General features: G+C 37.2%; 1 protein-coding gene across 2 annotated transcripts in view; it reads right to left on the bottom strand.

The window, feature by feature from the left end:
• The window catches only part of TAFA5 (TAFA chemokine like family member 5), a 421552-nt gene that overhangs the window by 63587 nt on the left and 331259 nt on the right, over nt 1–26706 (bottom strand). The window contains exons 3-4 of one of the 2 annotated variants that reach the window (XM_042816047.1): nt 14581–14708; nt 10227–10306 (exon numbers count right to left, since the gene is read on the bottom strand). In XM_042816047.1, the coding sequence (XP_042671981.1) occupies nt 10280–10306; nt 14581–14708 (155 nt within the window). In that variant the 3' untranslated portion in view covers nt 10227–10279. Of the gene's footprint in view, nt 1–10226; nt 10307–14580; nt 14709–26706 lie in introns of those variants that run through there. The other variant, XM_042816048.1, reaches the window with a different exon arrangement.

Genomic DNA, 26706 nt, shown 5'->3' with positions numbered 1-26706 from the left:
ACAATGTGACTAAATTCGGGAAACAAATGCTTGGAATCTGCCTCCCTCAAAAGCATTTTTTGTCACTCCTCCATGTGACACTGAGCACTCATACTACAGCACTACAGAGATAGGTCTGATTCTCTAGACCAAATCATAGAAACATAGGGTATCCTAAGTAGGAAGGAACACATAGGATCATCAAGTCCAACTCCTGGCTCTACTCAGGACAATCTAAAATTCAAACCCTTTCTTTAGGAGCATTGTCCAAACACTTCTTTACTCTTGCAGGCTTAGTACTATGACTTCTGCCCTGGAGAGGCTGTTCCAGTGTCTTATCTCTCTCTCTGTGAATAATCTTTTCAGTTTGATTGCCGGCAGTATCCTGAGTTTAAATTCATTAATGATTCCAATTTCTTTTTCTCTAGGCAGACAAGATTATGAAGCTTCACTATACCAGTGCTATACCAGTAGAAAAGCTCAGAAAGACATAGGCTGTACCCTAGCTATTCATTATGCCAACAGGGCCATGCATGTTCCACATATTAGTCTCATAATTAGACTATTCATCTAGGGTGCATCTAGGGCTCTTTACTCCAATGACTACTGAAGCACCAGGACATTCAGGGAAATACCATGGTCACCTAGCAAATGTCCTGAATGAGGCTATTTTGTACTCCTCTTCCAAAAGCTAAGCTACTTTGCAGCAAATCATGATATATCATGGAGAACAGACAGGATAGGCTGCCCAAGTCCTGTAGCTGACCTATCCCTGTAGGGAAAAAAACAGAAGATATGGAATTATCTCCCCAATACATGCATGCTTTTTAAAATTGACATTGATTAGATAATTAAACAGGTCAAATGAATTCCACTGTCTTCAGAAGATACCTAACTTGCCTACATAGCCACTGGAGACAGAAAATTCAATGTCCTCTTGTCTATCTAAATAGGCATCTACTTCTTTGGATAGCAAAGCTGGGCATATTTGCTCATGTCCTTGGCTCAGATACACTGTGCCTAATGATGAATTCAACTCAAAATTCTCAATTCTCAGAAAGAAATCAGACCATATAATTGGTGTCCTATTCCAAGCCCCAGACAGAGCCGAATCCAATCCCAGACAGAGCACACATGGAATTGGAATAGAGGAGGGATGTAAAAACAGCAAGAAGGGATTCTACAGGTACATTGGTAAGAGAAATCGGCTGAGGAAAGTGTATCTCTCTGATAAATGAGAAAGGAGAACTGCTTTAACAGATGTGGAAAGGCTTTCTACATCTCTCTCCCTGAAACTTCAGGGAGGGGCTGGGGCAGTAAATGCCTCCTGCTGTAAGCAAAGAGCAAGTTCAAGACCACCTGCTGAAATTAAATGTGTACTAGTCTGGATGACATATATCTCAGGGTCCTGAAGGAATTGGTTGATACATGGTTGCCAAGCAACTCTCCATCGAATTTGAAGTCCACAGCGACTGAAAAAAGGGAAACATCACTCCAATTTTTATGCCTGGGTATATCATGTAACAGATCTTCCTGGAAGATATATTAAGGCACATACAAGATGAGAAGGTGATCCAAGACAGCCAGCATGGCTTCACCAGGGGAAGATATTGCCTAACTAATCTGGTGGCCTTCTATGATGCAGTGATAGCTTCAGTAGACAAAGAAAGAGTTATCTACCTGGGCTTTGGCAAGGTCTTTGATATGTTCCTCACCATGCTCTTATCTCTAAATTGGAAATACATCATTTTGAAAGGTGTACTATTCAGTGAATAAGGATTTGGTTGGATAGTCATTGCCAGAGGGTCATAGTCAATGCTTCTGTGTTCAGATGGAAGGAAGTAACCAGTGGTACCCTCAAGGCATATCTAGATGAACTAAACGACCTTTGAGGTCCTTTCCAACTGAAGTTGTTCTATGCTTCTGTGATTCTATGATATGTCATGTTTTGTGGTCAAAGTAAGAAATTCTCTAAATTGCCAAGTAATTTATTTCCCATGCTAGAATTGCACATTAGACTTCTAAATGATTATTGAGACAGAAGATATTCCTCCTTCACTGAAAGCAGCTCTGCTCAGTTCTCATCTACAGTAATTCCTTCTGTACTGATCTGAGGTAGTATAATCCCCAGGCATCACCTAGGTTACTAAATGCACTTTCAGCTGTATGACTCACTTCAGATATATGACAAAAAGTTACCTCAGAAGAATGTAAAATGCCATATTTCATTAAAATATACCTGTGATTAGACAACATAAACACCACAAATCAATCTCATCCTACTTGTCTACATGTCTTTCATATGGGTGATGGAAGTCCTGTGAGGACTATGTAAAGGGAAAAGGATTCAGTAGACTGCCTTAACTACTTTTACTATTATAAGAACTAAACATCATTTTTTTAATTTACTTTTTACATTTTTTTTTTATTTCCATGTCACAGAGTACATAATTATTTTGTTGTTTTAACAATTATAAAAAATGTTCTGTAGGGAAAAATATACACCAAGAGATTCTCAGTACTTCGTGGAGAAACAGAGAGAAAAATGCAGAAAGGAAGAAGACAAGAAAACAAAAGCCTTCAAGGATACTGCCCTATAAAGAGGTTTACTGATTCTCACTTTATTTCAAAATAATCTGCTGGCCATTTTGTTCTGCTGTAAGGAAACATCTTCCACATCAGTGTGCATTCTGCTTTCTGTAATTTCACATAGATATTCTCAACTTACTGTTGAAAGTCTTGACTGTTCTCATTTTTCACTGCTGCATGTCCAAATTTACTGTGATTGAGGATTTATTCTATTAAAGGCTTAAATCTAGCTACAACATGGTTAAGACTGACGTAATACTGAAATAAATCCCATCACCTATCAATACACTTTCAGTCACACAAAAGCAACTGAAACATTACTCCACAGCACAATTCAATGACAAGATTCTGTAACCAGTGTGCTGTCTGCCTGAACAAACAACAAATCTCTTTGAGAAAAATTAAATCTCATGGATGACCCAGAACAGTGTGAGAGTCCCCCTCATATAGTTTACGCATTATTATGCATTATCTCACCATGGCTTTTGTAAGGATGTAAAAATATAATGCTTGAACTGGTAAAGACCAATCAGATAACGTATTTCATATCCTATCAATACAAGACCCTTCCTAAGACTCTGTTCAAGCCAGCCCGAACAGTTCAGAGTTTTCATTTCAGAGAAAATATTCCACAGTTCAGTAGACTGAACAGTTTGTTTGTTTATTTTTTCTCTAAATCCTTCTGTATCCATACTTTTGTCTCTGCAGGCCAGTTTATATGCTTCCTCTCCCTCTATGATTTTACAGTGTTGAATTAGTCATGAATTGTTACTGGCTTCATCTCTGGCTCCCTCTTTAGCCACCAGTTTGGTTAACTCATCAAATTTCATGTTTTATATAATTCTACACAGACAAGTCTACATGTGTTTGATTATTCTTTTGTGATTTTCCTGTGCATATCACAGTGTATTTTACCTACACATCCACAGCAGCTATTATCAGCTACACGTTAGCTCAGGGGTTTTTATGCTATCCGACAATCCTAATGAGATCTTTCTTTAAGTTCCGTTTAAATTTTAATTTAGTCAGATTTTAGTTTCCAGTGAAAGTATCTACATTAAAATAATAATTAAAAAAAAATCTAGGCTCAAATTGAGCTCAAACACCATCTGAGAGGAGCATATCAGCACCTAAATTAAGCCTGAGTTCCAGGGAACTCTTAATCTGCTCCTGGTGTTCAAGCCATACTTAAGTCACCAGAACAACTTTGAATTCAGCACAAAATTATATCCAAGGGAGATGTGTCCCTCTCTCAGGGCTTACACATATTCAGTGAATCAAAAACAGCAGTATGATCATCAGTCAGTGCTCAGACCTAAAGGAAACACCATACTGGGCCTGCATTCTTCTTTCATAAATGCATCAAATATGAACTGTATCACAACAATTGGGGCTTTAGTTATTATTCACATCAGGCCTCCAAAATTTATAACTCACCTAAGCCCTGCAGATTTCAGCCTTCTTAGCTTCTCACAGAGATTAAATACTTCATTTTCACTGATGACAGTGAGCCCCCCCCCAACACTCCCTATATTTTTATGACTCCTTGGATCTTTGTAAGTTCTTTTCTTCCGTATTATCACATGTCCAGCTAGGTCTCAGTTATGTTTCTACAAGTCTCTCCATTGCAACATCTTTGTCCTCTTCTAGCTACCAAAATTATTTCTGTAAGGAAATATCCTTAACTTTTATGTGAAATCCATATTTTTTTATTGTACCTAAAGCTGTCCAACATCTATCAGTAGAATTAAATATTTCTTCAGAAATCATCCCGTCATCACATTATTCAGACATGAACAGCATTCCAATTTTGAACTGTAATGTGTGTGTTTATATATACTTTAATGTAAATGGGGAATAGTGGTAGAGGCTACCTTTAAAATCCTCACTTTAGAACAATAAATCACTCTCTACAGCATAGAACATGGGCTTTCAAGCATCTTTTTCCCTCAAATGCGATACATCAATGTATTTCATATGAAGGATGTACTTCACATGCATCGTTTGCACCTCTGAGGCAACTCTAGAATTCTTTAAGTGTGAGTGGATAAGAATAGCATTAGTGAGGGAAAAAAAATAAATAAATAAAATCTAGATAGACATTGGAGATGTGTAAATAAACGAAGACACAACCCAGAGCTTTAGGGCAATGATAACTCAAACTTTTCTGTCTCTGGGTTATTCTGGGTAATCTGCTCTGTAACTGTATTAATCTGCAGGACTGTATTTGGGAGTTGATACTGCTGCAAATTCACCCAGTAAAAATAGATTTCTGTTTGGGTGCTCCAGCGATTTCCACAAGCACTTATTGCTTGCCCAAATAGAGAGGTCAGGCACATACAAGCCAGAATGGGCTGGGAGAATTATACCAGTGCAGTCTAGAATGAGATTAGTTTATGCTACCTTGAATCTTTACTGTCATTTGAAAGGCAAAGGTCTTATTTCCCTAGGTTTTGCTTTTGATTTTACTGACCATCTTCACTGCCTGTTTTGATTTGGATCAAGCATCAGATAATCTTGCTCACTTCCAATTCTGGTCTCAGGTATGTAATGAGACGCTAATGAAAGCATGAAAAACTGAAACCTAGGGCTCTAACATTATCATGACTCTCTGAGCTGCACTGCCTTCCTGAGCACCATAGCACACTCATATATACATGAGAACAAAAGGAATAGGTGAGAACAAGGTCTTACAGACAGGAGTTAATTAGATTGAAAAACAGACAAGGCTATCCTTTAGGTCTACCCCCAACATAAAGAAACTTATGTGCAGACATACTGCTACTAAGGACTGGAGCTCTGTTCCTGACACTTAATGAAAATAGTGCAGGGGAATATAGAAAAACAGAAATGTCTGTTATGTGCCACCTTCCACAGATTTTCAATAACACTTGAGGGCTTAACATCTTTTATGCTTTTGAAACCATTCTTAATAAAATCAAATTAGACCTTTCACAAATCTCTCACCTTCTGAGCCACCTCGACCTAGATCAATACGCTCCTGTTAACTGCTATTATGTGCTGTTCACAGGTCCTCCATCAGTTTCTTGTTGAAATGGCAGTTTTTAATGTGACGGGACTATCTGAATTTATTTTCGAGTATGATTTTAGGAAATAATGTGTCAAAGAAATTATTGAAAGTGCTATGCTATCACATCTATTTAATTTTCTATATTCACTGTTTTTTTTGTTCAGTCAAAAAATCTTAGCTTGCTTTGTGTGATTTAATAGAAATTTTTGGAAATGTTTCTAACTAGCCGCCTACCACCAATATTGCCCACTAAACCATGAACCTAACCATGATGCATTGCAAAGTTAATGGACATGAAAATAATTTCAAGAGTTTTTCTTTTTTTTGTAGATCAAGACCCATGTAGAAATGTAGGTATTCATTGAAATACAATTTTTAAAGCTTTGCATATACTTTAACACTCAGATGCCTAGAATTTGCAGTCTTCAGGCCTGCAGGAACAGATCACACTGTAGCTACCCCCTGCCCTGCCCCATCATGGTGGCTCTTCTTGCGAACAGCCAAGCCTCTCAGCACCAACCAAACATTGGTATGCTAGTAACTCCATCTGAGCTGAAACCAGGTCACAGGTTGCAGTGCCAGCTCAAATTATGGCAAATAAGTTTATGGATTTTTAAAGATAAGCTGAAACACAATCCCGCGAACAGCAAAAAACTGGAATTTGAGAACAACTTTCAAGACTGCAAACAAATAATCTTTTTTGTTTTTGTGACTCCATTTTCAGTCAGCATAAATACACTACATGCAGATTTTCAAATGGAATGAATAGAGTTGCAATCCATAATTTGATTGAGTCTACCAGACTTTTGTAAGCCTCCCTTACTGGAGAGAAATATCCCTCACTTCACAGTCACATCTTATTCATGTCATCAGTTTGGCAGTACGTATGTATGTGAACACCTGCTTTCTAGGATAAAGCACAGGAAGAATAAAATTTCATCAAAAATCTCTGACAAACACCTAGAGAGCTCACTACACATTACAACCACCACCATCAAACCAGACTGATTTATTAGTTTAACAAAAAAAAAAAAAGGTCAAATATCCCACTGGTTTTATGATTTTGTTGCCTTGTTATATGATTTAATTACAAAATAAAAGAAGTTTTATCACTTGTATAAATTACCCATATTGCATATTTTATGAGGGCTTCTCTGAAAGTAATCCCTTCTATTTTATGATGTCAGCTCACAACGTCAGAGGAAGATGGTGGTATGGCCCTAGGGTGGTTGCCAACAACTAGATCAGGCTGCCTAGTCTTTTAACACCTCTGAGGATGGGATATTCACAACTTCTCTGGGCAATCTGTTCCAGTGCCCCACCATACTCTGAGTTTTTCTCCTAACATTTAAGTAATTCTCCTCTCTTTTCATTTCAAGCAAGTTTAACAAACTTGCTGAGGGTACGCTTGACCTCACTGTCCATGTTGATGATAAAGATGCTGAAGAGAACTGATCCCAAGGGTTCCCTGTGGGACACAGCTTTTGACTGGTCTCCACCTAGACATAGAGCCACTGACCACAACTCTCTGGCTGTGACCATTCAACTAACTCTTTACTCACCAAACAGCCCACCCTTCAGATCCATATCACTCTAATTTAGAAAAAAGATAAGGTGTGAGACCATATCAATGGACTTGCACAAGACCAGGTAGACATTAATTGGCCTTCCTTTGTCCACCAAATTTATCACTCCATCATAGAAGGTCACTAACATCAGGCATGATCTGTTCTTGGTGAAGCCATTCTGATTGCCTTGGATCACATCCTCTTCTCACATGTGCCTTGGTATAGCTTCTGAGGATGATCTTTTCAATGATTTTCGCTGGCACAGAAGTGAGGCTCAACTGTCTGTAGTTCCCGGGGTATTCCTTTCTCCCTTTCTTAAAAATGGGAGCAATATTTTCCTTTTTCCCCATCAGGCTGACAGTCTTGATTTCTCAGACATGATGGAGAGTACCTTGGCAATCAATTCACCCAGCTCCTTCAGGTCCATGGGATGCATATCATCTGACCCCATAGACTTGTATACATTCTCTTATCAGGAGGTCTTGGACTTGCTTTACTGTTACAATGGGAGGGATTTTTGCTTCCTAGACTCCTGCCTAAACATTTAGGAAGCCTGACTACCAGGAAAGACTGAGGCAAAGAACTCACCGAGTGCCTCAGTATTCTCCATGTCTTTTGAAGCCACTTCTCCCTTTTCATTTATCAGAAGGGGGTAAACTCTTGGTTCATTTTTGAACCAGTGTACTTGTAGAATCCTTTCTTGTTATTTTTCACATTCCTTGCCAAGTTCAGTTTCATCTGTGCCTTGGCTTTCCTGATCCCATCTCTACACATTCAGATGGCATCCTTATATTCTTCCCAGGCCACATATCCTGGTTAGTTGTATCCCATCTAATGTCGATGTGTCCAGTCTCTCAAAACTGTATTCCAGGTCATAATAATAACAAAAACCCTGAGAATAACACTAGCCATGAAGCCATTCATTTAACTGATCTATTCTCCTCCTTCTGCCTGGATCCCAGTCTCCAACCAGCAGGATCAAGGAGAACACTACCTAGGCTCCCCAGTACAAAAAAGGCAGGGATCTCTTGGAAAGAGTCCAGCAGAGGGCCACAAAGATGGTGAAGGGCCTGGAGCATCTCCCCTATGAAGAAAGGCTGAGTGAACTGGGTCTGTTCAGCCTTGAGAAAAGAAGACTGAGAGGGGACCTGATCCAGGTCTATAAATATCTAAGGTGTGGGGGGCAGAATGGCAAAGACGGACTCTTTTCAGTGGTGAGTGGAGACAGGACAAGGGGAAACGGACGGAAACTGCAGCATAGGAAGTTCCACACAAATGTGCGCAAGAACTTCTTTACAGTGAGGTGACGGAGCACTGGAACAGGCTGCCCAGGGAGGTGGTGGAGTCTCCTTCTCTGGAGATGTTCAAGACCTGCCTGGATGCCTACCTGTGCGACCTGGTGTAGGGAACCTGCTTTGGCAGGGGGGTTGGACTCGATGATCTCTGGAGGTCCCTTCCAATCCCTACAATTCCGTGATTCTGTGTGCTTCTAATCCCTACAACATCTTCCCAAGAGACATAAAATCTTTTAAAATATTCTGTAGTGTCCTAGTTGCAGTCTCTTGTGACCAATCTTGAAAGAGAAGGAACAGATAATAGTTTTATCATACCCATTAGCCTCTTCCTGATGTCTTGAATACAGACCCTAAGCAGGCAGCAATCTCTCTAGAGAGATTATTCAGGCAGCAACTGACTGCCTCAGTACCCCCCAGTGATTAAGACACTGCCTTTTTTTGGAAGCAATGGATCTGACTTGTATCCTTGTTTGGGCAGTCTCACTGCAGTTGTGCCTTTTCAGGTCTGAATCATTATCCGGACCTTTTTCTCTTTATATCCCCAGAGCTTCACACCTGTTGCTTATGGACATTTCAGTGTCAAGAAGGAGGCTCCTCTTTCTGCTCCAAGCAGGGAGGCGCATACAGTCTCTTCACCTTGTGTGTTTTGCCATCTATCTCCTCAGGGCTGGAAGCTTGTTTATCTTCGTCCTCTTCCAGGAACTTCAGACAGGGCTTTTGGTCTGCTTGTGTAACTGCACAATATCATGCATCAGTCTCTCTCTCTGATTACTGGATACTTCTCTGCCTAGTGATTTCCTCTTGCAACATGGTCACCTGCTCAAAAAGCACATCAAACTGGATACACATGCACATGACACCCCCTGTTCCCTCAGACCCTCGGGGGACTTTCAGATTCTGATCTTACAAGACCCCTTCCAACTCAAATTCTCCACAACTGAAGAAAAGACAAAAGAGAAGACACTGCTACTCCCTATGATGCACGTATATGGACTTTGAAGCCAGGATTATTAAATTTAACCCAAGATTCTGATTCCCCCACAGTCTTTGACATGAATGACAGAAAATTCAGATTCATTACTTCCTTCTTGTTTCTAAAAACTTTCACTGGAGTGGAATGAAGGGATAAGACAGATTCCTGAAAAAATAGCCTCTCTAATTTCGGTCTGTATGTAGTGTCCCTGCTTATAATTAGAAAAGCGTGAGAACTTGGAAGATGACCTGCTGACAAGTGGGTCTTATGCATCTGTTTTGTAAGTTGACCATCAGAGCGAAAGAGAGAAACCTAATTTGGCATAGCATGGATGCTTGCATCATCCCACTGCTCTAATTTCAGTGCTTTCTGAAAACTTATTTGGTGAGTATTATGTTCTAGAATGAAACAGAATTACAACTGGTGAGACGTCAACAAACTTCCAAAAACAGCTTAACCAAATACAATCAGCTGAGCTGTGGAGATGTTGAATGCACATTTAGAAACACTCAGAGCTGGAACATCAGTGAAGCTAAGTACAGTAAAGCCAGTTATATGAGTATCTAACAAAAACATGAATATCACCAGTAAGAACATAAATAACAGTACTTTCATTTTTAAGAAAATCTGAATTTTTAAAGCTCTTAAAATATTAATTCAAATCTCCAAATTCACTAAGATAAGTAGCTAAGGATTGTTAATCTTATTTTTACTGCTGGGTAAACTGAGGCAGAGAGGTTCAGTGACTTACCCAAGGCCACAGAGGAAGTCACTGTCAGAGCCGGGATTAGAGCTCAGGAGTTTCTGGCTCCCAGTCCCAAGCTCAGACCACTAGACCATGGCCTCAGGACATTTCCAGCTGGTCTTCAGTCTAAAAAAAAGTAAATTCTCAAGTATGTTACAAGTATGTAACATATATATATTTATTTAATTAGAATGTAATGGTATTAATGAGAACATATTGCTCGTAAGTCAATGATGAAAAGAAAACCAGTATATTTTCACTGATTTACCATTATCATACATCTGTGTATGATAAGGCTCTACAAAAAAATCTTGATTTAAGTTGCAGCCAATAAAAACTGCTGTCGTATTTCTCAGAGTGAAGAACAAATTGCCTTTCCAACCCAGCCAGCATGTCATTTATATTAATGGTGAGGAATGCTAAGTTGCTCGGTGTGTAAGTAAACTATTAAGAAAGTCACGTCCCTTGGTGAAACTAGATCCTTAGTAAATTTTACTAGCTAAGCACTGAGCTCCATGTCAGAGTAATTACACCTTTTATCCACTGTGAGCTCTCTCTTAGCTTCTTCATACTCTTTAATTTCCCACTTCAGCTAATTTAGCAGTACAATCACAAAGGTTTTAAAAGGTTAGCTACTGAGGAATTGGCGCATGAATGTTCTGTTAAGCTCCATGCATTGAAATCACATCATGTAGAAGAAGGAATTAATTAAGTAACAATTAGGTAGTGATGGATCACTGACAACGTATATACACTTTGCTGCTAAAATTAATCTCCCCTGTAAAGCCGATACATTCTGAATCTTCTCATTTATACACTGGAAAGATTTATTTTTTTTTTAACTTGACCTATAAAATGGATAAGCTTCTCAACAACATCTGGAAAAAAAAAAATAATTATCACATCTTTTATGGTGTTATTGATTCTACATAACTATTTTAAAATATAATGTACCTTCTTTAAAAAAAAAAAATAGTAAGAATAGCAAAAAGGGAAGAACTTTTTAAGGTAGAAGGTATTAAAGTGACTGAAAGGACATTTTTCACATCAGAGTATTTGGTACGTTGAAAGTGCTAACAATTCTGTAATATTCTCTTGCTACCTTATTTTACAAGTTGCCATATTGTTTCCTTGTATCAGCGGCTTAATACACAGATTGGCAGTTAGCCCAGACAATCCTCCATTCTAAAAGCCTCTTAGCAGATGAAAAATCCTTGGTTCATTCACACCTTGTAGATAGGATGACAGGGCAGAAGTGACATCCAGATCCATTTAGAGTATACTCTGAGTTTGATTCTCCTTTGCCTTGCACTTTGTGTAGTCATTTATAGCTGTGCAAAGTGAGCACAAAATGGGTATAAAACACTCCTACCCATGTGAGGAGAGAATTCTGATTTCACTGCATTATTTCCAGAGGTAATTACAAAAAGTGCCATGTGGTGAAAAAAATCTGGCTCTTCATAGAAAGTCTACAGAATTTTGACACAAACAAAGTAGCACTTTAAAGAATTCGCATTCATACTTTGCAGAAAAGGGTATTTTCTTATCCTATTTGCTTGGCAACTTCATAGGAAAAAGATGTTAAATGTTGAATATATCTCAAGAAAATAAAAAGTATTTCATCCTTGTTTTAGTAAAACAAAACAAAACAAACAGAAGTCCTAGATTATATTCTCACATACAGAAATGATACCCTAGGCAGAATCTTCACTAGTTCTATAATTTCATGTGCTTCTTTTAAATCCAGTTATTCAAAAAGTTACACTTACACACATCTATCTGTAATCAAAGCAGCTGGTATTATCACAACAGCTGGTCTCAGTCCATCAGAGTTCAGTACTGTCCTGGCATCAGCACAATAGCAAATGACTGTCTTCAGCATTTACCAGAGATCTCTCTGTAACATGATTCTATCACCGCCACGACAATGTAAGACATAGTGCCAAACATCTTCATGATACTGATTAATGTATTTAGAAAAGGACTGTAAATATTAGATTAACAAATGTGAGTTAACAAGTGAGGATATAATTAAGGATATAATGTAGCTACCACTGAAAATGTGGTTAACTGTTTCTACTTAACAATACAAATAATGTATAATAATTCATGTAATATGTTTGGACATGATTTTTCCCTTACTTCCTGGTGACCATTTTCCCGTCCCTTCTCTGCACACTGTTAATCCTCCCCATTATAATTAGACGCCACTGTGGGACTGGTAACTCAGATGCATATTCTGAGCAGAAATAGAAAATACTTGACTGTGTCAGTAGCTTTTGACATAAGAACACTGCCAGAGAAAATAAGGTCTTATGATGTTTCTGCTAGAAAATTTCTCTTCTTTTAAATCACAGTCAAGCACTTCAAAAAGTTATCCTAAGACATAGCTTCCATGCCTGTTACCATTGTCCAGAGCTTTCCATAACCTTCAATGAGGCATCTAGAGAACAAATGAACATTTGTTAAAATGTGGTTTTATTAATAATGCATTATGGCTTGCATTTTCATGGTTTTGCTGTTGGTTGGTTTTACTTTCCATTCTGGATTCAGAGCTTCTTTAAACATTCTGAGAGCTAGTCTGCCTTGACTGAAAAATACTGTGTGTTTGTTGTGTGTCTGCATGTGTGATACCAACTGTTGAAGGCTGCTCAATGTTAGATGAAGACTTATGCTCAGAACTGTTCTACAGTTGGCTCTCTGGCAGAATCTTTCCTCACCAATGACAACGTCTCCATGTGGGGAAGAATCTGCTTAATAATATTATACTTGCCTTGGCCATAATTTAACTGAGATGGGGCATGATTATAATTTCATTTATGTTAATCAAAATAATGAGTCATTCAATTCATGTCAATAGCATTTAAGAGCTATACAGACAAGTAAGAGCTCAGAAGCAAGCTTCTGATGTTAAATCTGAAAGGTTATCTGAATCACTTTATTAAAGATAGATACTGAAAGATAGATCCTCAGCTTACTTTGCATTATTCAGCCATTTCATTAGCATAAAACATCAAATAAAGAACTATAATGACAGCTGATAATGTGTCATGGTACATAGGTTTTCCACTTACCTCAAGTACAGAAAACACCCCTGTATTAACAAGATTTAAGATTATACATTTGGTCTGACAAAGTTATATCAGGAATCCTTGCCATTGGAAGCTCACATTAATGTTTAAAACATCTCTCTTTTTTTTTTGTTTTTTTGTGGTCTCTTTTTTTTTGTTGTTGTTGTACATGCTTATGTAACTTGAATTCAAAATATCTATAGACAAACAATATCCAAGTAAGACCTCAGAGACTGAGTGAATTTGGGAGCCCTGTCCATAATGAAATGTCTTCCAAAAACGAGAGCATCAAAACAGTAATCACATTTCATAGAGTTTCTTTTGCATATAACTTGTAAAGTCCCATCAACTCTTCATTCCTTTTATAAAAGATACAGATATTCTAAAGCTATAAGAGGCTTTCTACTGCTGTCTGTCTCATGTTCAGACAGAGAAATTGTGCAGGGGTTGATAGGCGTTAACTTCGCCCTCAATAATAAATACTCGTAACACAAAATATCCTTTAAATTGTCTTATTTAAATTGTACTCAAGCTCCCTGTAAATCTAAAAAATGTTTACAGGGGAAAAAATCATTTCACAAGGTCTAGCTAGCTATCAGAATGTTTCTCTATTTTATTTATCAGGATTTTTTCCATTTCTGAAGTCAGAGAGTTATTGGCATTTGAGAACATTTTATTGAAATATTTGGTATATTACAGACTCTAGAAACTATCACTGTCATATACACTATCAGCTTCACTGCAAGAATAAGCCCCAAGACACCAAATCATAGATCTGAAGATTCTATCAACAAACTAGGACCAAAATGAAGGTAAAAGGCATTTTTTTTTTTTTTTTTTTTAACTAGGTTTTCTATGCTGCTCAGTTACTGCCTCAATGAAAACTTAAGATCTGTCAATGCAAAGATTTTCCCATTGCGGTGGGAGCAGCAAAAGTATTTCCTCCACACCTCTGAAAGGAAAACTTTCTTTCTGCTCTGCTAGAACACGTGTTCAGTTTTATATCCTATACTTCCTCAGCATACAAAAATTTTCATAAAGTGAAGAAATAAGAAACCATTTTCAGCCTGAACACATGCATTAGTAAAACCACTGATCCCTTATAAAAAAAACCTTGACATAATTTCCATTCTTAGGGGCATTTTACATTTTTCCCTGTCTTTGTGATAGCACTTCTATGCATTTCAGTAAGAACATTTGGACCCATAGCTTAATTATAAGGCAACAATTTACAAAACTGTGCTGAAAAGCAATTAGAAATCTCATTCTTTGTTTTCCAATAAAACACAGTGAAAAAGATATTGAATATAGAAAAGAGAAGTGATTTACCGTGGTTGTCTTTATCCGACCTCCTGGTTGTGTACAGGTCCAGCCTGATTTATTGATTAGCAAATCACAGCCTTCTCCTTCTAAACACGGCAGCATTTCACACCACTGTTTCGTTTTGATAATTCGTGCTGAATAGAAAAAAATAAAGTACAAAAAAAACCAAATAAACAATAGAAAAGGTTGTCAGGAGAGTTCACATTTCACTTATTTCTAAGCATTTTCTCATTAGAGACATCTATTTTTATCATCTAATAATGCACCCATAGGTTATGATATAAACAGCCTTAGGCAATTTATAGAATTACTTACATCTCCTGTGCCAGCAAATTCCATAATAAAAGCAGAACTTAAACAACAACAATAAATAAAAAGGTAGCCCTGTCATACATAAAAAACATGAAAGTTAGCCAACTTCAAATTCCGTGCTATTTACAGTCAATGAAATGCTGTGGATGCTAACAACCAGAGTCTTATTATTTTACTAAATCATCACAATAGCCTAAGCATGACCTATGACTGAGATGCATTGTGTTAGGCTGTAAATAATCTTATCGCGAATAGCTTACGTAGTAAATAGACATGAGAAACAGTGGAGAGAGAAAAGCTGTAACAGGTAAAGAGGTTAACGTAATGATAGTAATTGGGAAAGCCCTGCGATATTTACAATTGTAGGCAAGTCAGGGCAGGAACTAGAAACATAAGCAGGACATCATGAATAGCTGAGGTTGTTTTGCTTGCTCAGCCCAGAGAAGAGGAGGCCAAGAGGAAATCTCATGGGGCCCTACAGCTCCTCACAGGGAGTGGAGGGGCAGCACTGAGTTCTGCTCTCTGGTGACAGCACCTGAACCCAAAGGAATGGCATGGAGTTGTGTCAGGAAAGGGAATTAGGAAAAAGTTCTTCACCAGAGGGTGGTGGGCATGGAACAGGCTCCCCAGGGAAGTAAGTGGTCATTGCACTAAGCCTGCTGGAGTTTAAGGAACATCTGGACAGCACTCTCAGATGTAGGGCTAGAATTCTGGGTGGTCCTGGGTAGAGTTAGGAGTTTGACTCAAAGATCCTTGTGGGTCTCTTTCAGTTTGAGATAACCTTTGATCCTATGACTAGCATAGAAGGAAGAACATGTTAGGAAGTTATGGGAAAGGAGACCGTAAGCCTGGAACAAAAACCCTATTGTCCTATTACTACACGGGAAAGGAGATTTAGTCAGAAAGTTGAAGTCCCTAACTACCCAAAAAGTGTTGTGTTACTTGTTTTGTGGCTTCTCTTAATGCTTAGTCCCCCTTGTAAGCTCGTTCCTCATGACTTCCTCAAGGTTGTGTAGGCAACACAGCATTAAAGGAGATGCACACTAGCTATACTGATTTTTTTTATTTTTTCCTGCAAGCTAGGGAAAAAAAGGGGTTAATTCCTGTAAAAGTATTTCTGGCTTATAATAAAACTTATTTTTGAGTTCACCTGCTTTGTAATTGGGTTCGTTCTGGTGGAATACTAAGCAATATGACTAAGATCAGATATCTAATTGTTCTTTCATTCTCCATGTAGGGAAAATTGTAGAGTGGAGAGTTAAAATTATAGAACGGCTTGAGTTGGAAAGGTCCTTAATGATCACCTAGTTCCAAGCCTCCTACTGCGGGCAGGGTTGACAACCAGCTGAGATTGCCCAGGGCCTCATCCAACCTGGCCATGAACATCTCCAGGGATGGGGCACCCACAGCTTCTCCAGCAAAACTGTTCCAGCGCCTCACCATCCTCTGAGTAAAAATTTCCTCCTAATATAGAATCTAAATCACCTCTCTTTTAATTTAAAATAATTCCCCCTTGTCCTATCAATATCTGACTGCATACAAAGTCAGTCTCCCTCCTGTTTATAAGCTCATGTTAAGTACCTGGAAAGCTACAGTGGGGTGTCTCTTTACAAGAAGAATAAGCCTAGCTTCCTCAACCTTCCTTCATAAGAATGGTGTTCCAGTCCTTTGATCATCTTTGAGTACCTTCTTTGAATCCACAGTTCCATGTCTTACTTGTTTTGGAGTCCCAAGTTAGTTTGGGATGCCTTTTTTTTTTTTTTTTTTTTTTTTTTAATAATAATACAGGCATAGATTTTCTTGCATGGTGCCACATGTTTATGCTAAATGATGAACAATACGTCTTATGCAGATGGTAAGGATTGCAGTCTACAGAAAACAGCGTTCGTTCGGTTCTCTCAGAGATCATCTTGACAATATTGGGCTAGGCTGTGAGAAAGCTTTGCCACCTCAACTTGTATATGTGTGCTTTAGGATTCAATGTGAAAACAAATTCCACAAAGACAGAGATCATGTCCTCCTCTATGTTCATGCGTAACACTATTATCTGAATCATACATGTATCTCATCTCTCTTGAGATCAACTAAAAGAGCTACAGGGGAAATAAATGCACATGAAGCTTATGGTGCTTAAAATTAATTTGGGTTCAAGTAGATTAAAAGCAGGCATTTACACCCAGTGGCAGCTCTTTACACTCAGCTGAACAGTCTCCTCACACCCTTGATTTCCTGTCTGAAACTACTTAAGAACACAATTCCCAGTGCCACTAGAAAATGGCAAGAAATACAATTGTAATTTAAAGTATTTCAATAAAATCCTTTCCAATACTTTGACACGAAACATCTTGTGTCCTCAGTCCCAGTACAATTTTTGGTAAGCTCCAGCAATATAACAAACATTTCTTTCAGTGGGAGCTCAATCTGAAATTTATAACAAGGTTTTCATTGCTAAAAAAACACCATAGCTCCCTAACATCTACATAGGAACATTCTCTGTTCATGGGCTGAAATATATCACTAGAGGAACAATTCCCCACAAAAATTCATAAATACAATTTTTTTTTTCGAAGCAAATCAACTAAGTTTTTATACTTATAAAATAATGAAATACAGATTGTACTTGAGTTGTATAGGTATTGCTCTATTGAGAACTGGACTGCATCAGTTTTCAAGGCTAACATCTCTTATGTAACTTGTATTAGCCTCATCCTTCCTGAGTGAAGGCATGCATCCAGTCACAGACTTCACAGAAAAACCTTTTTAAGATATTAACAACAACCTCACCATTTGCATTTATGTTTTGTAAATCACATATTGTAATGGCTATTTCTATCAATGTCTCAATAATATGAAGGCTCAGTGAAAGACTGAGCAGTCAGTTAAACTAAAAAAATATATATTAGATTTCCATTATGATCTCAGGTATGAGGTTTTCCTGGAAACATATATTTGAAGGTTATTTCCAATTATATTTATTTCCCCTATGGATTACTCTTAGTGTTTGCTTGGTTGCTATCTCAGAATGCAGCTACCTGTAATATCACAAATACCTGAGCTCTTGCACTGGGTATTGGCTATATCCACACAAATTTAGTACATACCAAGAGAATTTCACAGAATTTCTATCTTAAGTGTACTGGATTGCTCATGCATCTAAAAGCAAAAGCTTTTTTTTTTTTTTTCAGGAAATATTACTCAGCTCTTGTTAAAGTGCACTTTAGCTCTGCAAAGTTTGCTCCATAGGGTCTCTCCCCGCCTTGCAAATCTACCACTTTTCAAGCTGATACCATTTTTTTCCTCCCAAAATCTCTGTAGTTTCCCCCGTGCAGTTTAACTTGGTTAATCGGTGCCCTCTTCCTTAACATAATCAATTTTAGACAGACAATTCTACATAAAACACACACACTTATTCCAACCATAACATGCTTTGTTTTCTTGGCCACCTTCCAGTAGGCAGTTGGACACCCTCACACTCATGTGTAAATTGAAGTTGATAGAGGCGTATTGTTCTCTTAAGCATGTGAAGCTACATCACAGGCCGTATCCATATCTGTGGGGTTATGTCTGTTTTTGCATTTTTCCTTTTCAGTTTGTCCATTACAGCAGAGTATCACAATGAAGCTAAATACATAAGTAGCAAAGCATGCAACCATTTTATCAGCACAATATCAAGAACTTCTATTGGTAATTTAAAGTGAGTTATACTCATCAAAGCAAAGAAATACATTGTATTTCCTCAGGTAGCATAGTTCCTATATAGTTACTTCCTATATTCACCAGGGGTGAAACTCAGATCTCTGTAGATAGACAGCAAAAAGCCTATCAGACTTCTCAAATCTTCTCTGAGTTCCATTATAGAGAATCATGTGGTACTTAAATGATACCTAAGCTTTGTGTAAATCTTCTGCAAATAACTGAATTTCATCTCAAGGATCTGATCTGATGCTTCTTTGCATCCCCTAAGAAAGGCTGTGCCCCTTTACTTCAGCTGAAGTTAATGGGAACTGATGATGCTCCTGGTGGAACTGCTTTCCTGAGTAATCACATTTGAACAGGAGAACAAATAGGGACAAACCAACAGCTTCTCATACAGACAGGTCTGAAGTGTACCAGGCAGGCAGAGGTGATACTAACATGATGCCAATCTACCCACTGTAATGTTCTTAAGTATTCTGTTAAATAAAGCACTTCACAATAGATTTTTTTTTTTTTTTTAAAGTTCACCCATAATCATATTCAAGAATATTTAACTGTAAAGTGATTCAGAACACCTTTTACTTTTGCTAAATATCACAATTAGGAATTTGTGTCTAATCCTTTCACCCAGTTTAAATTATACGTATACCTTTCTGTAGAGAAACAGCTTTATTTTCTGTACTTTCAAACATTAATTTTACATTCAGATAGTTATCAGTTGCTACATCACTAGTCAATCTCACAATTGAAAATCATGACATTTTGGGATAGCAAAAAATGAGATAAATCAGCAGCAGTAAGTGCAAAAAGTTCCAGCCATGTAAAGTATGTCAGATCAACACAGGCAGATTGTAATTATTTTTTTTTCCCCAAATACTGGAGAATGAACTTAGAAGTAGAATAAAAAAAAAAAAAAAAAAAAAAGAAAAAACAACAGTTTTTTTTATGGAATAAAGATTTTGGTTAAAACAGCACTTGGATACTGAGAATATTATTTTAGGATACATCAAGCTTCTAGGCATGAAAAGTGTGCACGAAATAAACATTTACAAATTGCAATAAAAATTTTAATCTAAAAGTTAGAAAAAAAAACTAAAAAAAGGTCAGTTCCAGGTGTCTGAAGTAACAAATGGAAAATTCTTTGTAGTGAGAGCAAGGAAGATTTCTCCTAAGCCCAGACAGAATACAGAGTTTTTGAACATACTTCTTAACTGAGGGTTTAGATCACCTATACTTCTTACAGAATGATGTCCTTCTCCACATTCTTTTTTTTTTTCCATTGATAACTTGTATCAGTTAACGCAGGATGTAAAGTATGCATTAGAACAAAAAATATTTAGTTTTTGATTTTCACACCTTACTTCACTGTTGTTATTCTGTCAATTTGAAGAAAGTTCATCAGCATAGCTGATTCCTAGAGTTCAAGAATATCTTCAGCTTCATCAGTTTAGATGCAGTTACATAAAGAATTTATCCTAGTGAACCTTTTCCCCTTTTAACTGAACAAGATCTACATCTCCCTCGTTGATCACCTCCAGCTGATCCCAAATGGTATAATCATCCTTCTCTTCTTCCTACCTTTCTATTCTCCTTAGCTCATGTTTTTCCTATTCCTACTTCTATTTTATTCAGCTGTAAACTCTCGCCTCAACTGTTTTAACATTTGCTCCAGCCATATCTCTCATCTGCTTGATTTGGTACATATACCAAAAAAAAAAAACTTTGCAGAGCCTCTTACATTTTGCTAGTTTTACCTAAAACTTGTAGCTAATTTTAATTGTCCCTAATTAGTACAGAGGTTAATTAACTTGCCCGGTAACACAAGAAATTTGTTGCAGAGTTGGAAGCAACACTTCTGAATTCTTAAAGGTCACTTGTGCAGAGACCTTTATCCGCCCCATTTTCCTTCAGAAACAAAGAGCATGCTTTATTACATACAGATGAGAAATTAACAAAAATAATTTTATGCATTTTAAAAACATATCAGTGAAACTGCAGCATCAGAAAAAAAAAGGCCAGTGGAAAGAAACTGAATCAGTCCTTTAACAAGAACTGCAATAATGTACTGTCTTTAGTGCAGCGATTTGACTGTAATAGTGCATAAGCCCCAAACATTAATCTATTTTACTATACAACAAGGAAACATCACAAACCTTAGATACCTTTTACAGCAGTCATTCTGCTCCACTTAAAACACTGGAAGCAGTGTTAATTCACAGAGTTAGCTCATCTCAATTATTTATAGGACATCTAGACCAAAGACTACTTAGTTCTAAGAACAGCAATACTGCAATGTCTAGACACCCATTTTGTCATTTTGCTCTTGCTGTCAAGATTGGGAAGAAGGTTGAGAAATATATGGAAAAAAAGTGCTTTCCTGCAGGCTACTCTAAGGCTGCAAATTGATACCAGGTGACTAGATGAAGAGTAAAAGACAGAATGACAAGGCAGAAAATTCCTTAATCTCACCCCAAATACAGCTTCAGTAAGGGTGAAGTTTTATTGTGTCCCCACTGCTGAGAAGAAGCCTTCACTACTGACCTATTTCATGCAAAGGGATGAAAATTTTGGTTCACCAGAAACAGCATAGATTATGCCATGTACTTTGGGGAGGAGCAGTATAATATACAGGAGATGATTTCTAAATTATGCAGTCATCATTCTGAACTACAGCTGCCTAAGGGATGTTCCTGCTATCTGTATTGATGGTCCCTGGAAATTCAGATGTGTTATTAGAGGTTGCTGGATGAAGTTGTGTAAATAGTTGGCTACTTCAGTACACCACAGCAGGACAGGTTTAGCTCCTGAACTACTGCATTTAGCAAGATATACAGGCATCCTATTAATTTTAAGAAGGTACCTGAATCTTCACGAGTGTAAAATAAATGCCTACTGACAGATGAAGAAGAATGTTCAAAGATATGGCACAAATCAGAAACAAGTATTTATACATAATAAATATCCAGAACACTTGACAAAAAATAATAATAATAATAATAATAAAACATAAAAAACCCCAACAACAACAAAACCCCACATGCCCATAATTTAAAAATAAAAATAAAAATCAAGGCAGAATGCAGATTCTGGGAACACTGTAATGAAATTCAACTGCTCTCATCTTCTTTCCTGTTTGTGGTTTACAATAGCAGGATTTCCTCATTATGCTACTACAAATAATACATAAATACATCAATTATGAAAATAAATATGAGAGTAAATGCAAGGGACCTTCAGTAGTGAATAACCAATCCCACTCTTTTCAGTTATTTTTGGAAGCACTAATCTAGTGATCTAGTGATAGTTATCTTAGATTTGTCTACATCCAGTTGTTAAAGTCCTTGTGCGAATGAAGCACTATCCTAAAATGGAAAATACTCTACAAACCAGCTTCACAGTTAATTTATGTCTATTTCCATTTTAAGGTGCAAGGACTAAATTTCTTCTATTTATAATTTGCGCTCATTTGAGACTGCAGTGTATCTCTGCATTCATTCTCAACCCCTTGGCCTTTCTCTGGCAATTACTACAATTGCTCACACAGAAAAGCAGTTCAGCAAATATAGCACATATATTTCAACAGTTTATAAAACAATCTAGCAGTTAGAAGAAAAAAAAACCCAGAACTGTAAAGTTTGCCAAGTCTCACAGAGTCACAGCAAGCATCATGAGAATCATTACAAATAATAAATGCAGATAAAATGTACATGTTAGAATTTTCTATAGACCTATGACTTGTGTGAGTTGCCTCTTCTGTGCTAGAGGATTCTATGCATCACAAGGCCAATACTTTCAATAGCCAAACGTGGTCCACAGCTTAGGCCAGGAATTCAGCACATGCCTGAATACCCAAAGAAGTACATATTCACTGCTTTTCAACCTGTGAATGATCTAGCACTTCACTGTCTGTGGGTAGTTAGCATTTGCCATCTAATAAGATATGCTAATTGAACAGCTACTCTTGGAGAAAGCCTTTGTCAGGACTCTGTTCTTCTGTTGCTACCCCCTACTGTTCTGCTCTGCTGTATTCAATTAGTGTGCTGGAAGCAAGTAAAAATCTGCTAGCAAAGAATACGCCAGAGATCAGGTTTTCACCACATTTCACTTTGCTGCCAGCACACCAAGAGCAGCAGATTTAACTGGAGAGGGACAACAGTTTCAAATCCAAAGAAAAGGATTTGAAGACAAAAGCAAAGGGCAGAGACAAGGGAGGGCTATAATGGAAAGCAACAAGAAAACAGATAATAGAAAATAAAGAATAAGACAGGAAAAGAAGGTAAAAGAGGACAGCACAGGACAAAGCCCCACTGCATGTAGCAGCTACTGAGGCAGCTGAACAAGGTCAAAAAGCTGTGCAACTTGTTCAGTGAAGTCAGCAGGATGACAAGGATAAGTGAAGGCTGAAGAATAGAATTGATTTTTTTTCAATCAACTAAACTAATTCCAATCGTTGTGATATGAGCAGAGTACTGCAGTGAAAGACAAGACTCACTGTGGTTAAAGGAAGAATGTGAAATAATATGGCAAATACCTGTGACCATCACTGCATTACACAGGTGTAACTGTGGAAGAGAAGAAATGGCCCCAGAACTCCTGGCTATTAAATATATGCACATATCAGTGTAATAACTGAAAAGAGACTGCATAAAAAAAAAAATATATATATATATATTTATATATATATATAAAAAAGAAACTATATTCATATATATATATATGAAACTGATGAAGAAAGGAAGATGATAGGATTATAAACCAATCTTACAAGAAGTGTCTGAAAACAGGCTGAGCACTGGAGTGGATATAAGTGACATCTGCAGTTTCACATATTACTGCAGAATATCTGATCCTGTGCTTTCAGGAAGGTGAAACATACTCAAATGATGGCAGCAGTCAGTATCTTTTTTGGGACTCGAACTGTGTGATGCTCATGTGCCCAGGCTGTTACTAACGCTCAATGAAGTCTGTGCATAATCAGAAAGAAAAGAAAAGAAAAAAAAAATTACTTCTTAATTTGACACTTGATCTTTCATGAAACAATTAGAATGAGAATGTGAAATTATATGTGAGAACAGAAATGGCTTATTCTTTAATCTTTTAAAACTATTTCTAAGACTATTAGTGCTCTCCCTGTGCATTCAAAGGACAAACATTTAGCAGAGTTCTCCTCTGACCCTCATTGCCTTTGGTACTTTCCAAGTCCAGTGTCAGCATGTACACTGCTGCTGTGACATGGTTGTGACACTTTATTGTGCTCTGAAAGAGATAATAATGCAGCTGTTCTCAAGTACAATGGGCTTCCTTTGTCAACAACTACAGCAGTGGGAAACTCTGCCCTCCTTTTGTCACATATGTAAGAAGAGAACATGCAAGCAAATTGAGTTGAAATGAGATCAGTGACTAGCACAGAAGGACACTAACCACTGCCTCTATGTGAACAATTAAAAGTATTAGAAAAGGAAACTCAGGGAGGAGACTGCACTTATCGCATGCCCCCCATAATTTCCCTCTATTCCGTGCTCTGTGTGCTCTTTGCATTTTAATGGTACTTACATGAAAATTAAGAAAACTTTTAATAAAAGTGGTGAAAAGGTTAAAATGAAGACAAGCATATGATATTATCTTTCACAATGAAAATACAAAGAATATAGCCAATTGTGACTCTTCTGAAACTTTTTTTCATAAATATTACTTTGTCAGTACCTGAAGAATCTTGCTGTAGTGATCTGCAATGTCAACCTTTAGATAACTTGGAACTGGCTTTTTTTCAAGGTTACTGCTTTCATCAGCCAGTGTTTGACCAATAGGAGGGCAAAAGTGTTCAAATGCTGCATGGAAGGTAATTGCTATAACCTGCACTGCGCCGAAATGTGTCCATGGGAAACAGTAGCACAGTCATGAATGTTTGTCACATGCTGACAGCAAGATCAATCACAAATCTTGTCAACTAACCACTTGACATCCTGGATACACAGCATGATTCCTGACTGACAGAAGAGGCCACGTGATTTTTTTTTTTTAACGTAGCTTTTCACATACGTAAAATGTTACCATTTCTTACCTGAGTTTTACATAATTTGAAATATAAGTATTTTCCTTCTCTTTTGTACTTTGGATAATCACCATTATTCAAACTTAGCAAAGTTTTCTACATATTAAGTAATTAAAAACAAAAGCACAAATGTCAAATCTATCTTTACATAAGGTTTCTACTTTTACTTTACTTTTGTAATAGAGTGCATAATATCAGGAGACATATTTTAAAAAGACAAATAATGTAATTCATTTCCAAAACTCAGCTAGTGTGCAGGTATTATCACCCTGTATATGCAGTATAAACCAGACAGGATCTAATTTTCAAAGACTCACCAGATTCTACATGAAAAAAAAAAAATGCTTTAAGTGTCTTCTACAATAAATACTGTAGAGTTCTACAAGAGAAATCATCACTGATTAGAAGGAATAATATTTCCATTTTTCACTTTGCAGGCTCTATTTTATTTATTTGAGCATATCCAGCACATATATGAACATCCACAGACGTTAAAGGCCAGCATTCTTCCTTTCTCTTTCACTATCAGAAAATTTCATGTGAAAATTCCAAAATTACTTCTGCAAAAATAGACTAAAGGGCTTGGCTGTAAGGTAAATAGGAAATACTGTTCCTTTAGCTATTGCCCACCACCTAGGATTGTGGGTAATCCAAGGTATTGGTGCTTGCTTCGGACGTCCTGGCCACTGTTAAAAGCAGTGCCCTGTAGGGACAATGGACAGGGTCCTAGCATAGGGGACATATGGTGAAGTACTTTTTCAAGCTTTATGAGATCTGAAAATAAGGTGTTGTAAACACTCATGGTTCTCCAGCAACTGTTAAGAGTCAGACCAAGACCACTGAGAGTTAAAACTACTTTTTGAATTGCACTCTTTTACAGGAAATGAGATAAGCTGTAAATTTTAGGAGTTGAAGCAAAAAATTACATTGATATAACCTGATCTCCATCTTTATGCAGGCCATAAAATTTAAGCCAGCAATTTTTTTTTTTTTTTTTTTTTTTTTTTTCTGTAATAATCTTGACATTTTCTGGTTGAGGTACTGTGTGTCTTTTAGGAAGACAACCAGTACTGATTTTCAGACAATAATCACAGTTCTGCAAACCCTTAAGGCAACTTATAAAATTCAATAGCAAAAGGAAATTCCTCAGATCTATTTAGTACTGTTTCTACTCCTTTTTAACTCTCATAGGAGTATACTGGCCTTTCCTTACTAAATGATTGAGTGGTCTGCTGTCAGTTGTAATAAGACCACATGCCTAACAAAACACCAGGGGCTTCTAAAAATTAATCATTTAAAATTTAAATCTCTTGCTATTGCATTCTTTTACACTGAAAAGCATATCAAGTAAAACGAATCAAACAAGTTCAACACCTGATACAACCAAGAGTTTCAAAATCAACAAACATTGCTTGGTTCAGTGTCTGCAATCGTAGGTTTAAGAAATGCTGATGGAAGCAAGTTAGGTTATTCCACCTGCAGGAATTTCATTGTTTTCTTTCAGTAGTAACTGCCTGCAGAACAGCTTTCTCAACGAACTCTTATTTTACAGGAGCAATGGGGAATACTTATTGGAAATATTTATATGTCTAACAATACCAATGGCACTGAGTTTGCAGTACTGACTCAAGCAAAACTTGCAATGGGTTTCTTGGGGGTTCCTTTCAACAAAGTGCTGCTTGAGTGAGTCTGCAGTGTGGAAATAGCCCCTTGCAGATTAAGAAACCATAACTGCTACTTCTCTCTGACTCTCTTAAGTACCATACTAAACTACCTAAGTGTTCATGTACTCTCAGCATTTAAAACATACCAAAATAAAATAATCTTCAAGAGCTCTTTTTCCACAAATAGCTTTACAAAATGGCCTTTTAAATAAGAATGTATGCATAATTATCTATGCATACATAATCCTGAATTATGTATGCATGCCTCTATGCATATACTGCATTAGTAATAAAAGTTGTTGTCACTGCTTGTATGAAAATATTTTATATCCGCTTAGCAGCATAGCTTGTATAACGTGTGAAGTTGTATGGGAAAAACATAAATCATTTTAGTTAAATTGCACAATA

This window comes from Centrocercus urophasianus, unplaced genomic scaffold (genome assembly GCF_019232065.1).
Source record: "Centrocercus urophasianus isolate 14NV4802_14NV808 unplaced genomic scaffold, USGS_Curo_1.0 seq_15, whole genome shotgun sequence".
Taxonomy (NCBI): domain Eukaryota; kingdom Metazoa; phylum Chordata; class Aves; order Galliformes; family Phasianidae; genus Centrocercus; species Centrocercus urophasianus.
This window is presented reverse-complemented; position numbering and strand designations above follow the sequence as displayed.